Source organism: Physeter macrocephalus, chromosome 11 (assembly GCF_002837175.3).
Source record: "Physeter macrocephalus isolate SW-GA chromosome 11, ASM283717v5, whole genome shotgun sequence".
NCBI lineage: Eukaryota > Metazoa > Chordata > Mammalia > Artiodactyla > Physeteridae > Physeter > Physeter macrocephalus.
In genome coordinates this window covers 10,200,373-10,218,532 of record NC_041224.1, presented here as the reverse complement: position 1 = coordinate 10,218,532, position 18,160 = coordinate 10,200,373, and the positions used below count along the sequence as shown (strand labels likewise).

Genomic DNA, 18,160 nt, shown 5'->3' with positions numbered 1-18,160 from the left:
AGCTCTGGTGACCAGAGGCGAGTATGCAGCAGGGCCCCACAGGACATTTTCTACATAAGGCTGCTTCTCCAAGACTGGGAAATGTAACCTACCTACCTAATACATAAAAATAAACACAGAGAATTAGGCAAAATGAGGAGACAGAGGAATATGTTCCAAAGGAAGGAATAAGACAAATCCTCAGAAAGAGAACTAAATGTAGTGGAGACAAGCAATCTACTTGATAAAGAGTTCAGGGTAATGATCTCAAAAATATTCAATGAACTTTGAAAAAGAATGATGAACACAGTGAGAAGTTCAACAAAGAGTTAGAAAATACAGAGAAGATACCAAAAAGAGCTGAAGAATACAATAACTGAAATAAAAAATACACTCAAAGGAATCAATGAATCAGCAAACTTGGAAATCACCCAAGCTGAAGAGAAAAAAGAAAAAAGAATTTTTAAGAATGAGGATAGTTTAAGTGACCTCTGGGACAACATCAAGTGTACTAACATTCACATTAAAGGGGTCCCAGAAGGAAAAGAGAGAGAGAAAGGGGCAGAGAACTTATTTTTAAAAATAATATCTGGGGCTTCCCTGGTGGCGCATGCAGGAGACACGGGTTCGTGCCCCAGTCCGGGAAGATCCCACATGCCACGGAGCGGCTGGGCCCGTGAGCCATGGCCGCTGAGCCTGCGCGTCCGGAGCCTGTGCTCCGCAACAGGAGAGGCCACAACAGTGAGAGGCCCGCGTACCGCAAAAGAAACAAAACAAAACAAAAGAAATAATATCTGAAATATTCCCTAACCCGGGAAAGGAAACAGATATCCAGGTCCAAGAAGCACAGAGAGTATCACACAAGAAGAAACCAAAGAGGTATAAAACAAGACACACTGTAATTAAAACGGAAAAAAAATTAAATATAAAGAGAGAATATTAAAAGCAGCAAGAAAAAAGCAACTAGTTACATACATAGGAACTCCCATGAGACTATAAGCTGACTTTTCAGCAGAAACTTTTCAAGCCAGAAGGGAGAGTAACAATATCTTCAAAGCAATGAAAGGAAAATACATACAACCAAGAATACTCTATCTGGCAAGACTATTATTCAGATTTGAAGGAGAGATAGAGTTTTACAGACAAGCAAAAGCTAAAAGTGTTCAGCACCACTAAAGCAGCTTTATAAGAAATGTTAAAGGGTATTCCATGTAAATGGAAATGAAAAGAAATCTGGGGTAGCAATACTTAGATAAGACAAAATAGACTTTAAAACAAAGCTGTAACAAGAGACAAAGAAGGGCGTCACATGATAAAGGAATCAACCTGACAAGAAGATATAACAATTACAAGTATATATGCACCCAACATAGGCACACCTAATACAAAAAGCAAATATTAACAAACATAAAGGGAGAAATTGACAGTAACAATAAAGGTAGGGGACTTTAACACCCACTTATGTCAATGGACAGATTATCCAGATAAAAGATCAATAAGAAAACATTGGCCTTGAATGACACATTAGACCAGATAGATTATATAAAACATTCCATCCAAAAGCTGCAGGATACACATTTTTCCAAGGGTACATGGAACATTCTCTAGGATAGATCACATGCTAGGCCACAAAAAAAGTCTCAGTAAATTTAATAAGATTGAAATCAGATCAAGTAACTTTTCTGATGACAAGAGTAGGAGATTAGAAATCAACTACAGGGGAAAAATTAAAAAACCTTGCAAAAAAAATACAAACACCCACATCTTTGAGGCTAAAAAATATGCTACTAAGCAACCAATGGGTCCTGAACAAATCAAGAGGAAATACCTGGAGACAAATGAAAATGGAAACACAATGATCCAAAATGTAGGACACAAAGCAAAAGCAGTTCTAAGAGAGAAGTTAATAGCGATACAAGCTTACCTCAGGAAATAAGAAAAATTTCAAATAAACAATCTAACTGTACACCTAAGGGAACTAGAAAAAGAAGAACAAACAGATCCCAAAGTTAGTAGAAGGAAGAAATAAGTCATAAAGATCAGGGCATAAATAAATGAAATTAAGACTAAAACAAATAGATCTCCTGAAGACAATATTAGCAAACCAAATTCAACAATACATTGAAAGGATCATACACCATGATCAATTGGGATTTACCCCAGGGTTGCAATGATGGTTCAATATCTGAAAAGTAATTGACGTGATATACCGCATTAACAAATTTAAGAATAAAAACTATATGATCATCTCAATAGATGCAGAAAAGGTTTTAACAAAATTCAACACCCATTTATGATAAAACTTTCAACAAAGTAGCTATAGAGGGAATATTCCTCAACATAATAAAAGTCATATATGACAAACCTACAGTCAACATCATACTCAACAGTGAAAAGCTGAGGTCATTTCCTCTAAGATCAGAAATGAGACAAGGATGTTCACTCTCTCCACTTTTATGCCACCTAATATTGGAAGTCCTAGCCACAGCAATCAGATAAGAAAAAGAAATAAAAGGAATCCAAATTGGAAAGGAAGCAGTAAAACTGCTACTGTTTACAGATGACATGATACTACATATAGAAAGTACTAAAGACACCACCAAAAAACTCTAGAACTAATAACTGAATTCAGTAAATTTGCAGGATACAAAATTAATATACAGAAATCAGTTGCATTTCTATACACTAACAATGAACTATCAGAAAGAGAAATTAAGGAAACAATCTCATTTACAATTGCATCAAGAAGAATTAAATATCTAGGAATAAATCTAACTAAAGAAGTAAAAGACATACTCTGAAAACTATAAGATACTGATGAAAGAAACTGAAGATGACAAAAACAAATGGAAAGATATCTGTGCTCATGAACTGGAAGAATTAGTATTGTTAAGATGACCATACTACCCAAGACAATCTACAGATTCACTACAATCCCTATCAAAATACCAATGGCATTTTTTACAGAACTAGAACAAATAATTCTAAAATTTGTATGGAAACACAAAAGAACATGAATAGCCAAAATAATCTTGAGAAAGAAGAACAAAACTAGGTGTATCACACTCCATGGATTCAAATTATACTACAAAGCTATAGTAATCAAAACAGTATGGTACTGGCACAAAAAACAGACAAGGGAGTCCAGAAATAAAGCCATACTTATATTGGTCAACTAATCTATGACAAAGGAGGCAAGGCAATGGAGAAAAGACAGTGTCTTCAATAAGTGGTGCTGGGAAAACTGGCCAGCTACATGTAAAAGAATGAAATTAGAACATTCCCTAACACCATACACAAAAATAGACTCAAAATCCTGGTGCATAGTAAGTACTCTCTAAGTGTGAGCTATTTTTACTATTCTCAAAGTAGAAAAACAGACGTTGGAAATTTAATTTTTATTTAAATAAAAATATCTAAAATTGCTTCATAATGAAAAACTTTAATGTACTTTATGAGGGACTTGAGAAAACATAAACTGAATGAATATACACATTTACTTTATCATCTGAGTTTAAAACTTCTGGATTAAAAATATATATTATCGTGGTACCATGGTCAATGCACTTCTCCATTATTGAGCTAGGTTCGGATCTTATGCTAAAATTCTATGCTTCCTCTCTCTACATGTGAAGGAGGGAAGAGGGCAAGAGGTTACATGGGTTTTTCCTGGAAAAATGAATTGGTCTAACTTAACATGAGCAAACAAAACTGTCAATGCCTCTGAGTTTATACAAAATGATTGCACCCACCAAAAAGTATTTTGTTTCTCTTGCTCAACACTTTAATTTGTGGCTTGACCAAGAGTTAAACAAATGAAATACCAGGGGAGGCAGACAAAAACTGCCTTTTTGTCTCAGATAGTCTTCTTATTACAACCATTACACACATTTAAATTAAAGTTTTCTGTGGGAGAGCAAGCAGAACTGATGAAGGAAAAAAATCCCTAAACTCTGAAACAAGGGTTATTCAATGCTTTAACTTAACCCTCTGCCAATGATGAGCTAGCTCACCCGGACAAATCCTTTTACTTCTCTGGGGTGAGTTCCCTCACATATATAACTGTCCTGGACAATCTCGGAAATCTGTATCCTATTAGTAAATGCTATTAGTCTTACTCATTTGTATTCACCTTAGTTATTAGGGCCTATTATTAGGACTCAGTTTAATAGCTTGTAATTTAGCATTATTACGAGCTTCTAGCCTCAGCTTTCATTTTTGTCCTTTGTTATTCTATTACCAACCTCCTGTTTCACCATCTGTAGATCTATTTTTGGCAAATTCTTTCATATTCTCTAGAACAGGTGTTCTCAGACTCTAGTCTGCATCAGAATCAACGGGGCCGGGAGGAGGAGGGGAGGATCTGTTAAAACACAGATTGCTGAGCCTGTGCCCTAGAGGTTCTGATTCAGTAGGTCTGGGAGAGGGTACAGAATTACACTACCTACATCCAGATCATCCAGGTGATCTGGATGCTGCAGACCTAGCAACCATGTGAAGACCTCTGCTCTATAGAATATGAAAAATGTAGATAAACATCATCTGAGGGCCACGAAGTAGCAAAAGTTACCTCAATGTAACTCTGAGAACAGCCACTCTGGCCTTCCAGCTCCACGTGGGTGAAGTTGACTTGGACCTGCTCTCCCAGCGGCTGCCTTATGGTATAGATGCACTGTCTGTTGTGTGTGAAAGGTCCGGACAAGTCAGCAGAGAGAAGACCCTCTGGGTCTGTGTAGTTCCCTCCACACTGCAGACCCACTGAAGAGAGCACAGAAGAGAAGGGAAAGGTCACGTGGATGGCCGTTCCTCCAGCTCCCAGGCATGAGATACAATTTTTAAAAATTATACACACACACACCATCACAGACCCACTCTATTCACCCTCTACGGAAGGCTTATGCCTTTCGTTACAAGAGTTTTCAGCTTGATACGTATTTGTGGGACGCCCACAAAGTGCCTAAAGAAATAGCTGTAGAAATGTGTGATCTAACTACCAATCTGACATCCTTTTCGACACATTGCTTTTTAAATGCATTTATGCTCTCCTTCATCCCAAAGAGATCTGAGGCAGTTTATAAAATACATGTAACAAAATAAAATATATGACTAGAAAAATGAATCAGATTAAAGGACTAATAAATACAGAATAGCAAGATGCAGTCAGGGGAAATTTGATATGCAGAGAAAACAGGTATGACTACGCAAATTACAGAAGGTCAGCTGCAGATTCACCCTGAAGCCAAAATAAATGGAGAAAGAAGACTAGTGAAAAGATGTTATTGTTACTTTTCCTGATATTGAGGCTTATAAAGTGTTTTTCCTGTGAATTCTCATCGGGGCACAGTGATGCATGTTGAGAACAAAATCTGCTACAGCCCTAAAATAAAAGTCACAGAGCATTTCATTGTTTTTTGTTCGTTTGTTGGTTTATTTTAAGGTATCAATGCAAGCTAACGGCGTGATAGTTATAAAATCTGACACATCTCAAGATAGATTGCGTTTCTCTCCTATCTCTCCCAACAAAACACTGAATAACCCCTAGGGAACTGATGTCTGAATTATTTAATTTTAGGGACCTCACACGTATCTACCATAATGTGGACCCCAGAATTTAGGGACCAAGGGATATTATAGCATTAATAATAGAACTCTGGGAAGAAAAAGAAAAAAATTTGGAACAATGAGAGAAATATTTATAAACACACATTATCAGTGTAAGTCATCTGCAGCCCCACATGAAAATACAAGGCAGCTATAAGCATAGCACTGTCCTTCATATTCATATTAAGCTCCCAGTTACCGAGTTACTTACAAGGTGATGTTAAGTAGGTGACATGAAACCCTTGGTCATTAATCTGGTTGTCGGAATGGAAATGAATCCTGGCAAAGGGACCTGTAGTCTGGAGTGGTGGGACAGACAGAGTGGTGCAGAATTTCCCAAGAACCGGGTCCTGAGGCAAAGGACCATCTCGAATCTAAAACAAGAGAAGGGATCATTAAGTTCAAAGTGGTCAGATTTTAACAAACCCAGTCTTTTTGTACAGTAACGTCAGAAAACCCATCTTTACAAGTGACGACTCTGGGAGGCTCTCCTGTCACCTACGTATCTATCACATGCTTGGGGTTCAGGAAAGGGTAATCTCCTCCCACCCATCCCTGATGCCTTCCGTTCTCTCTGAATTTTAACTCTGAGGCTGGATGTACACTTTGAATTTTTCTCGCTATTTCCTTTCCTAGGTTCCCCCTGCCCCAGATGTTTGTTTTGGAATGGTACATTCCTAATGATCTAGAAGAAGAAATGAATATAGGCAAAGAAAACAGAAAAAGGAATGACAGCAACGTCACTGATGCACAGCTTGGTCTAAATACTCAGGATGATCAGAAGTGGAAAAGGAAGTAAAGTCAGATCAGACAGAACAAGAAAACAGCTTTATGAATTTAAAAAGCGGAACTTTGAGAGTAATTAAGTACTGCAATAATGACGATGTGACCTTAGAAAACCTTTTTAATTGTTGGGTTTTAATCTCTTAAATAATTGTGCCGACCACTCTATGATTCTATTGTAACTGCAAATTCTGTACTGCATAGAACACCAAGGTACCAATGAACTAATAATATTTTAATATGGCCAATTTTGTCCACTCAAATTAATGGTTCTATTGGAAGCAGAGTTATAGGGCAGCATGACTTTATTCCTGTAGTTTAACTAGCTCCTTGAAATAGTCTTGAGAGATGAGAGGCATTTCAATATTATTGGAATGACTGGTTCTTTCCATTATACATATCCAGGAATTAATATGTAGGAATGAAAAAAAATGCCTCTAATTTTAATTTGATAGAACATACTGAAATTAATTTCAAGAAAATTCACGTTAATGTGAACATTTAAAGGATTATCTTCCTGATATTTTCCAGAGAGAGGAAGATTTTCCATTCCCAAAGGTTTCAAATCCATTACACCCGTCAAATTACCAATGACTTTAACGTGTGGAGATTTCTGTTTGACAGCCATACCCTTCCATCCTTTATGAAATAATTCCATAGCACTCCATTCTTCTCTAATAGACTTGGGAGTGCATATTGTCTTTTATCACTACTGCAAGGGGTACTGAGATTTATGATGATAAACAAGACAGGAACAACATACGAACTCAATCTTCTCCATGATATTTTCAGTCTGCAAATGGAGAGCAGCATTTTTGATAGACCTACATGCTTATGGCATTTGAATATAACAGTCTTTTTTCCTCTTCCACATTTTAATCTTTTACTAATGATAAACTGGGGGGGTCAGAGGGTGACTCCTCTCTTCCCAGTGACGATTATCAATACATCCGGTGATGCACACCCTTTAGCAATCCATTTCAACACAATTGCTGTTAAGTTGTTTTTCTTCGTGGAACACTATAGGCAACTCGTGAAACACCTTGTCAGTTTACGACAGACAACTGGAGATCTGAGTCTGCTTTGGAGAAGACGGCCATTCCTGGGTGTTGATTTCAAAAATTCTGCTCTTCCCATGCTAGGAGACTGGGTTTCCAGGAAATGACAGGGGAAGGCAGGGCAGTCTGCTTCCCAGATTTAAATGGAACCCAGAAGAAGCAACAAGCTGGAACAGTTAAGAATAAGGAGTTAGCGGGAATTTCCCGGCAGTCCAGTGGTTAGAACTCCGCGCCTTCACTGCCGAGGGAATAGGGAGTTGGCATCGGCTGCCTCTTGAAGAATACATCTAACTGTTGCTAATAATCTGTGGTCATCCAAGGGCAGCACCAATCGTAGTTCCCTGAGTTCTAATCACATCATGATAAATTCTATCTAAATACAATTGTTTACCTCAAGATAATCTTTGCTGCAATCATCATGGTGCTCCAGGCTCAAGGTCCCAAAGGTAAATGTTATCAGGAGACCAGGACTAGTTATCACTTTCCAGACACAATCTCTTCCTGGGGGATACTTCCCAGGATATCCCGGAGACTTAATAGAACCATAAGTTGCAGTCAGTATACCTCCACACTCTGAAATAAGAGGAAAAAATAACTTTACATTTGCATACAAGTTATAATTCACATAGAATTATCATAGCCTCTACTGTAAGAAGAAAAGCTCTGTTTAAATAACTATGTGCAGTTTTGGACACTCTCATAAGTTAAGCAAGACTTTCTACTTTCCAGTTTGATAAAGTTATAAATCCAGGAGTACCGACTGATAAATAAATGAATCACCCATGCGTCGTCGGGCTCCGTGCTTATTAGCCATCTCATGGTGACATGATTTAAAATGCAGTGCTGGGGCTTCCCTGGTGGCGCAGCGGTTGCGCGTCCGCCTGCCGATGCAGGGGACGCGGGTTCGTGCCCCGGTCCGGGAGGATCCCACGTGCCGCGGAGCGGCTGGGCCCGTGAGCCGTGGCCGCTGAGCCTGCGCGTCCGGAGCCTGTGCTCCGCAACGGGAGAGGCCACGGCAGAGGGAGGCCCGCGTACCACAAAAAAAAATAAATAAATAAAATAAAATAAAATAAAATAAAATGCAGTGCTGAACCGTCTGAAAGATGAATAATGGATGACAGATTTATTTTTTTGCTTTGAAGGAGATTAATTTCTGTACATTAACTCCTTTTTTACATTGAAGAATAGCTGATTTACAATGTTGTGTTGGTTTCAGGTATACAGCAAAGTGATTCAGAATATATGAATATATATTCTCTTTCAGATTCTTTTCCATTGTAAGTTATTACAAGAGACTGCGTATAGTTCCCTGTGCTATACAGTAAATCCTTGTTGTTTATCGGTTTCATAAACGGTGGTGTGTACCTGTTAATCCCAAACTCCTAATTTATCTCTCCCCTACCCCGTTGTACCTTAACTCTTAAAAAGTTCTGGAACTTCTGTCAGCCCCTATGCCTTTCAACAAACCAGATAATTTTATACATTAGAAGAGTTATGTGGGACATAATGTTCATTTGAGAAGGTTTCTTAACAGTGTGATATAGTTATACCATTCATTTTATAAATGGAGAAATTCAAATGTCTATGGGTGGTTGAGCCACTTTCCCAGGAATGGGGTGAGGGGAGGATAGGGCCAGGCTTTCTGACACCCACTGCACCACCACCCGCCAACCCCCTAAAGCTGCATGTCATCCGGGGCGGCTACTGTACGCTACTGTAAAATAGAAAAACAGAAATCTAGATATACTAGACTGCAGTAAATATACATTAGAAAAAAAATAAAATGAAGTGACATTTTAGATGTGCAGGTTACAATATTTACATAGCTATGCAGGTTATTCAAAACAAGTTTTGTTACCAAGGCGAAAAGTAAAACAAATTTAGCTACATGATTCTCACTATTCCTAACGAGAAAACATCTCAGCTGCTCAGAGGGAAGAAAAGGGTTTTAAAACTTAGTACTTAAAAAAATTATCATATGGGTAAAGAAATTAAAATACCATAAGCAAAGTAAAGTGTTATCGGCAAACTGGGGAAAATGTAGTATATAATACAAAGAGTTAATATCTCTAAAAGAGGAAGAGCTTCTAAAAAGAAGAGATATAAACAAAGAGTTCACCGCAAAGTGAAAAGTACCTCCTGATGTAATTATTTTTGCAAAAACAAAACAAAACAAAACCGAATATGATCAAACTCTCTCTGTGTGCATTTCTCAAAGTGCAGTGCAGGGCAGCGGGGCCCAAACAGCAGCAATGCTCTTGCTGGGTGAAAGAAACAGAACTCAGAATTGGGGGCTACTGAAGTGGCTGGAATTTTGGAGCAGGGTATTACAGAGAAAGCAGCTGCATGAAAGTGGCACCCAAAAAAATTTGCACGAGCGTCCTTGGGTCCTTAGCTGAATGCTAAGCTGTGCACACACAGGGGAAGACTGCAGACTGACAGGGACTAGGAGACAAGGCCAAAACTTTGTGTGTACTTTGAGTCCCAGGAGAGGAGGGAGGAAGAAATGACAGAAGCAGAGAAGCAAATCACAGGATCATCTGCAAAAGACTTAGAAAAGGTATTTAATGTTTCAACATCCATTCATAATAAAAATTCTCGGCAAGCTAGGAATAAAAGGTGTGATGGTTTAAAAACGTTCATAAATTCTTTGGCACTTTTCCCACTGAGAGATGGGATCTACGTCTCTTCCTCTTGAATCTGGGTTGGCTTGTGACTGCTTCAACAAAATTTTGTTCTTTTTGTGTTTTGGCCGCACTGCACAGCTTGTGGGATCTTAGTTCCCCGACCAGGAATTGAAACAATGCCCTCAGCTGTGAAAGCGTGGACTCTTAGCCACTGGACCACCAGGTAATTCCCGTGACTGCTTCAACCAATTAAAAATATGGCAGAAATAACACAATATGACCGCTAAGGATAGGTCAATGAAAGCTATGCAGCCCCTGCCTGGTTCTGTTGTAACGTTTGCTCTGAGAGAAGCCAATTGCCATGAAAGAAGTTCCACTACTCTAAGACCACCATAGGAGAGGGGCTACATGTAGGCACTCAAGTCAACAGCCTGGCTGACTTCTCATCCAGAGGCCAGCCTCAGTTGTTAGCCCTGTGAGTGAGTCATCTTGGATTTCCAGCCTCATTGAGCCTTTAGACGACTACAGCCCCAGCCAATATCTCATTGTAACTGCTTAAGAGATCAAGTGATAATTGTCGTGCTGGGACCCTTCCAAATTCCTGGTCCACGAGATCAGAAACATAAAAAAATGATGAATGCTCTACAACACTAAATTTGTGGATAATTTGTTATCCAGCAGTAATAATTCAGAGTGAACTTCCTTAATGTCATAAAAGTTCTTTACAAAAACTTCCGGCTAAAACATTATATTTAAAGGTGAAATACTGAACATCTCCCCATGAGGCTGGGAACAAGACAATGATACCCACTCCATCACTTTTATTCAGCATTATATTAGATGTCCTAGCCAAGAAAATAAACAAGTCAAGGAAGAGGAATAACAGTTAACAAAGATTGGCAAGGAAGTTGGAAAACAGATAACATATTCGCAGGTAACATCACCGTGTATGTAGAGAATCCCAAAAGACTCTACCAAAGAAAATGATTAGAATTGATGAACGAATTTAGCAATATTGCTGGATTCAAAACAAAATATTTTAAAATATTTATACAGAGTACTTCTATATATTAACAAAAAATGAAAAATAAAATTTTAGAAAAATAGTATCATTGAACATAGCATAAAACATCAAATAGCTAGAGAAAATATTAAGAAAAGCAGTGGAATGCTTAAGCACTGAAATCTACAAACCATCGCTAAATTAGAAGAGAACTAAGCAGATACAGACAGTCTATGTTTATGGATTGTCAGGGTCAACTTTTTAAGAGGTCATTTCTTCCCAAATTGATTATAGATTCAATACAATGCCAACAAAATCCCAGTAGATTGTTGGGGGAAGTTAACAGGTTGATTCTGAAATGTATATGGAAATGTAAAGGATCTAGCTTATTTTAAAAGAACAAAGTTAGAGGTTGTACACTACCAGATTTCAAGCGTCGGTAGGAAGCCAATGTGGCACAGGATAGATAAATAAGCCAACAGAAAAGATGAGAAATTCCAGAAATAGATCCACGGATTTATTGATGGGTGAACCGGAGGTTCAGTGTGTGGTTCTGTCTACTTTTTTATATGCTTAAAAAATTCATAGTAGAAAAGTTTAAAAAAGAGTACCCAAACCCAAATAACAACAGAAGGAACAAATCATCATGTGATATTAAGATAAAAAATACTAAGTGAAGGAGGAGACAATGTCCCCAACGCCCCACAGTACGTACTAGCAGGGGCTATAACGATGCTGTTCAGTAGTTTCACAGGGGATGCTTAAAGACGCATGTTTTTAAAACTCTTTCAATTCATCTAAACTGTATTATCTCTGAACACAAAATGAAAGTCCAGTTCAGTTTAGATTTACTTGATTTTAAAATAATTATAAAAATCATATATCATTAGATCTCAAAACAGCTAACGTATCCAAAAATCTAATACTGATCAAGAAAATTTAATAACCGCAAGAATTTGCTTTATTTCTCTCCATGTTTACACTTACCTGGTGGCTGTGTTTCCCATCTTACTGTAAAGCCTCTCTCATTTCTTAAATGTTCAGAATAGAAATGAAAATAGAGCGTGTTGTCACTACTGAGGAGTTCGTGAGGGGGGATGGAGCCACAGAACCTTCCAAGCTGAAAGGCCGCAGAGGAATCCCCATCATGAATCTGAAGAAACTCGTGCGGACAATTGTTCACTGGTTCTAACTGGAAAAAAGTGAAAGTGATCCGCAGCACCTAAAAATATAAAGGTCACAAGAGACTATTTTTCATTTCTATGTTAATTCTAAAGTATTTTTCCTACTAGTTGGAAGCATTTATATTGAGTCCCTTTCAAGAGATGGATCAATAATTTCCTAAGTATTCACAAATACATATGACAATTCTATATATTAAATGACTTGTGTTAAAAATTGCTTAGGGCTTCCCTGGTGGCGCAGTGGTTGAGAGTCCGCCTGCCGATGCAGGGGATACGGGTTCGAGCCCCGGTCCGGGAGGATCCCACGTGCCGCGGAGCGGCTGGGCCCGTGAGCCATGGCTGCTGAGCCTGCGCGTCCGGAACCTGTGCTCCGCGGCAGGAGAGGCCACAACAGTGAGAGGCCCGCGTACCGCAAAAAAAAAAAAAAAAAAAAAAATTGCTTATACCTAACTTCAGCTAATATCAAAAATATTAATATTAATGAAATAGATTTTTAACAACTTTATTGAGGTATAACTGATATAGAAAGAAAGGCACATATTTAATGTGTAGTTTGAGAAGTCTGTACATATGTAAACACCTGTGACACCATCACCACAGTCAATGTGATAGACATAACCAACACCTTCCAGTTTCCTTCTCTCTCTCTCCCTCTCTCTCTCTCTCTCTCTCTCTCTCTCTCACATCAGATTCCTCACACTAGGTGGCATTCAGGTGCCCTCCCCCTCTCTGGTCATTACCAGGCTGCCGTGGGTACCTTAGTGACCTGTGCAGACGGAGACGGCAGCTGCTCTCTCTCGGTGGTAAGAACACAACATGAGATCTATCCTCTTACATCTTGAAGTACACAATGCTGTATTGTTACCTCGAGGCACTACGTTGTACAGCAGATCTCTAGAACTCATTCACTAACTGTAACTGAAACTTTATACCCATTGAGTTGTTATTCAATGGGTTAATGAAATAGATTTCAGTAAACTGTCAACTTCATTAAACAAAGTCACCCCAAATGTATAGCTAACAGTGCTTCCAAGTCAGTAAAACATAACATTTAAACATCTACCTTGAGTTAAATTTAACTGACTAATAACCTGTAGCGTGTAGCATACCCGCAGTTCATCAGTGACCCCCAGCGATGCTGATTCCTCAGGGGTCTCTGAACCTCTCAACTGATGGCCAGCCTGCATGGACGACCTCGGGTGTAGACAGTAGACATGGTGTAGGCAAGTGTAAAGTGCGCTAGTCTTTGGTGGTTGGATGTCATTGAGAGATGAGTAATACCAAGAGCAGACATCATGGGAAAGGTACCATGAAAAGTTCTGAGTATGCAAGTAGGTGAGGATAAACATACAAATGTGTCTTCAAGTTAAAATATTAGAATGTGCAGACTTAAATATAGTAATGTAATTAATGAAACATAAAAGATTTTGTGCTGACAACCTCATTTAAAACAGCCAAACTACCAAAAGGAGACTGTTGAATCTAATTTATGATCTAAAACCACAACAGCATTCAGCTCATGAAACAGAGTATCAGGATATTTTTGAAATTCTGTGCTAGGGTATTCTTAAGATTTGTTACTCAACATTACATCATTTTTGTCCTTGAAGCAATTTCAATGAAAATCAAATAAATGTTTATGAATTGAACTACCCTTATTTCAATATTATATAAACTGTGATGGGGATAAGAAGATATAAAAATCACAATAATCAAGAAAAACAGCATGAAGTGTTTTACAGATTCACAATAAATGCATTAAAATTTTTTCACAAAATGATTTTTTCTTGAAAGAAAGATGTTTTCAATGTCAGGAAACAGAATTCATGAAAACTAAATGGAAGGAAGGAAATTCACGTAACATACCCACTGGGAGACTGATTTTGGAGTTTATTCTATTGTGGGGTCACCAGGCCCCAAAGAATCCTTGCTCCTCAAGGGAAAAAATATTTCTGACCTTGTACAATGACCTCTGTAACATTAGCTTGCTGGGAAAAATTAATAGGATTTCAAGGGAAAGCCTTAGCTATTCAGACATACAAACTTTATTTTAATGAGTCCATGTGTTGGTTGAGAAATAAATATTTGGAAAAGTCTGAGTAATTAATGTTGGGTATAAAAGCACTAAAATCCTCGGGCTCAGATCTTAATCTGAAGAGTGTTTGCACAGCAGTTCCATCACTGGAGTCGAATGGCCTGGGTTCAAGTCCCTGAAGGCCACTTACAGACCACGCGCCCACCAGCTGACAGATTTCTCAGCTGCTCAAGGGTAAAATGAGGATAAGAATTCTTATCTTTCAGGGTTATGAGAGCTACACTGCAAAGATTAAATGTATGTGAAGCAATTAGCATAGCACATCGGCACGAGCAACGCCACAGAGAAGACTTGGATAAGGAGACCACCTTAATAATAATCAACATAACACTGAGTGATCGCTACCGTCTCGGTAGCAACATGACTGTACAAATTACTGGCTTGCTGTCGGCCAACCCATGTAGCATCCGTGGTGGACAAAGCATGGACTCTGAGAGACAAACTTGGCTCTGAAATCCAACTAGTCCAATTACCAGCTAAAGAATATTTTTTAAGAATTACTTATCTTCTCATAGTTTCCATTATTTCATCTATAAAATGAGGATACTAGCACTTTAATTCAAAGAATTAGTATAAAGTTTTGGGAAAGGTATGCAAAATACTCAGCCCAATGCCTGATACTTAGAAAGTCCTCAATATAAGGTATGATGATAGTTATAGATCATCAGTATATATGTAGTACAGATAATTCAACTATCATACAGTTGAATTATCATTATGTGTATTTTATGTAATATACACACATACTGCATGTTCACACTTACAAATGAAGTGTACATTTGGATGGGAGATACTGTATTTACCTTTCCCTCTTCAGTTCGCATGACCCAGAAGCAGTTAACGTCATGAACGTAACCAACAGCAGGGCTCGTGTAGCTGAAGCTTCCATTCATCCCTGAGAGGGACCCTCCACAAACTGCAGAGCAAGAGAAGACGAAATACGCCTTTCAGATACTCTGAAAAGGCTCGCCCTGCTGCCAAAGCTTTCAGAGGACTCTGAGTAGTTCTCGTTGGAGACAAAAGCCCTGCCATTCTTTCTTCTCCCCCGTCTCCCTTCAACATCCACCCAAATCCCACCTCGTGTTCAAAGCCCAGCTGACGTCTCCTCATCTCTGCCTGAATTTCCCTGCCTCTTGGGGTTTCCTTCCTCCGGCACCCATTCCCTCTGTCTCTGTGACACCCGACACACTTTAATTCTTATCTTTAGTTCCCGTCTCTCCTCTGCCGTTGTGTATCGTCTTGTCTCCTCAGCTGGAAGGTAAGCTGATAGTAGGTGGAGACTATTTTATTTTCTGCTTCCTTATTTCTCCACGGGGTCTACTAGAGTTGTAAACACACAGCAGTCTCAATAAATGTGCGATTCAGAACCAGGAGGAACGAGGGAGGGGTGGAGCGGTCAGAAGAGGTTTACGGAGGAGGCTGAATAAGAAGTACTCCTGAGGGACAGATACCTTTGGATGGGAAGCAAAGAAGGAATTTGGAGAGCTTTGGGGAGAGAAATTTCCCAGATAAAGGAACACAGCCGAAATGCGGTGGCATATGGGGTCAAGAGAGAAGGAAATCTGTCTGGTTTGAAAGGCGTATTTTTAGGGAACTAGTGAAAAATAAGCTTAGATGGATAGGGTGAGGCCTGGTTATAGAGGATGATTGAAAAACAGTCCCAAACTTTATTTAACAGACAAAAGGGAGCCACTGTATATTTGAGAGCAGGAGAGTGACATGATTACGTGTAATATTCCCGGGAAATGAAACGGCTGCTATAGAGAAAACTCTCTGTTAGAAAACTACAATACCTTTAGCATATTTTGTTTCCAAAATGGACATAATGAAAGTGGCAAATATGGGTTTAATTTTTCCTTTGATGAAAAAGTTTTTATGGCTTAAATTGAAATATATATTTACCATGTGAATTTCATACCATTTCTGCAAGGGAAGACTTAGTTCTAAGCCTCTGAGCAACGGAACAAGAAAGCAGGTTCAAAATCTGCAGCAGGACTCACTCAAGGATGATCCTTCTAACCTGTGAGCATCTGTCGTACAAGAAATGCTGAGCGTACCTTGCTGGGGAATCTGACAGAGAAATCCAGTCCAGAAACGTGTGCATTCGCAACTGAAAGCATTAATGCCATCAACACAGGTTCCCCCATTCAGACAGGGGTTGCTCAGACACTCATTGATGTTTTCTGCGCAGTTGATGCCTGCCCAACCCGATTCACAATTACAAAGATAACCAGAGACTGTTTCCTAAGGGAAGAAGAAACATGATGTCATAGAACAAAGGGATAGACAATAAACTTGAACCAATCCAAATAATAAAGAACGGCAGTGCTGTGTATTCTGCGTAGGAGGTGTCGAACCATAAGCATCTTCCAGTAGCCTAACTTGTACTGATTCATTTAAACGGTAATCGCAAAGTATGAGAAATCAGATGTACTGGGGTCAGACTGAAGGCTTTGTTTTACCGCTTTGTAAATCACTGAGAGAAAAAATGAACTCACTGGTTTTTCCTGGGAACTAAAGTTATTACCTACCTCTTATCTGAAAGTTATTGACAGTTCTTTATCTTAAGTTTGAATCATTACCTTAACATCTATAAATCATAGAAAACCTATTTCTCAGAAGTGAGACTAAAATGATTCTCCGGTACTCAGTTTCCCCAGGAAGAGCAAAGGACTCACTTGGCACTGTCCATGTAAACAGGGGTGACTCAGGCAAAGGCTGCTGAGCTGCGCACATCCATTTGGCCCATAACCGCTTCCAGTGTATCCCGGGAGACAGGTGCAGACGGGGAGGGAACCTGCTTAGAAATACAAACGGACGCGAAAATACAGGTCCCCTCCGTTCTGACCCGGTAACAAAGCTCAGGCTCTGTCGTCTAAACAAGGAGTCATCAAAGTCTACACATCCCCAGGGGCAGACAAGACGAGGGGTGAAGAGAAAATATTAGAATCTTTCTTTTTTCTAGTTTTTATCTTAAGAATAAGAAAGACACGACACATTTTCAATATTTATTTGCAGGTTGACACTGGTGCTGTCAGCCTGTATGTCATGGTCCTGAGTCGTGTACAAATGGGAGGCATGCCAAGGAAAAGGGGAGTTTCTTATCGTGGAGGGGTTGACAGCAGGAAAGAGCATTCCTCTGAGGACAGTAGCTGCTGCAAGCACTGTACACATACTGACTAACTTAATCCTCCCAAGAGCCCTATAAATAGGTACTGTTATAATTTCCATCTACAGATGAAGACAAAGCACAGAGAGACAAGTGCCTTTCATCAGGGACACACAGCTATAGCACACGGTGGAGCTAAGGGAAAAGTAAAATCCAGTCTTCTCCCAGAATTCATGCTCCTAACCACTTCAGTAGGCTGTTAATCACTTAATCAACACTTAAAGAGTTACACACATACACACATGCATATATACACACGTATAGTCTTTCATATATGTGACATGACAAGTTAGCAAAAATAAAAGTGGTATTTTGAAATAACGAGAGATATGATACGTTATTCAATAAATGGAGCTGGGGCCACCTATTTGGAAAAAAATATCAAATTAGACCTCTATTTGATGCTATAGATAAAAACAAATCTTAAAAAGATCAAAGATTTTAATATTAAAAATAAATGAGGGCTTCCCTGGTGGCGCAGTGGTTGAGAATCCGCCTGCCGATGCAGGGGACGCGGGTTCGTGCCCCGGTCCGGGAAGATCCCACGTGCCGCGGAGCGGCCGGGTCCGTGAGCCGTGGCCGCTGGGCCTGCGCGTCCGGAGCCTGCGCTCCGCAACGGGAGGGGCCACAACAGTGAGAGGCCCGCGTACCGAAAAATAAA

General features: G+C 39.3%; 1 protein-coding gene across 1 annotated transcript in view; it reads right to left on the bottom strand.

Moving 5' to 3' along the window:
* CUBN (cubilin) overlaps positions 1-18,160 on the bottom strand; it is a 272,915-nt gene that overhangs the window by 236,986 nt on the left and 17,769 nt on the right. The window contains exons 11-17 of the mRNA XM_007118498.4: positions 17,009-17,127; positions 16,388-16,574; positions 15,134-15,246; positions 12,039-12,273; positions 7,813-7,994; positions 5,792-5,954; positions 4,550-4,737 (exon numbers count right to left, since the gene is read on the bottom strand). Coding sequence (XP_007118560.2) covers positions 4,550-4,737; positions 5,792-5,954; positions 7,813-7,994; positions 12,039-12,273; positions 15,134-15,246; positions 16,388-16,574; positions 17,009-17,127 — 1,187 coding nt within the window. The remainder of the gene's footprint in view (positions 1-4,549; positions 4,738-5,791; positions 5,955-7,812; positions 7,995-12,038; positions 12,274-15,133; positions 15,247-16,387; positions 16,575-17,008; positions 17,128-18,160) is intronic.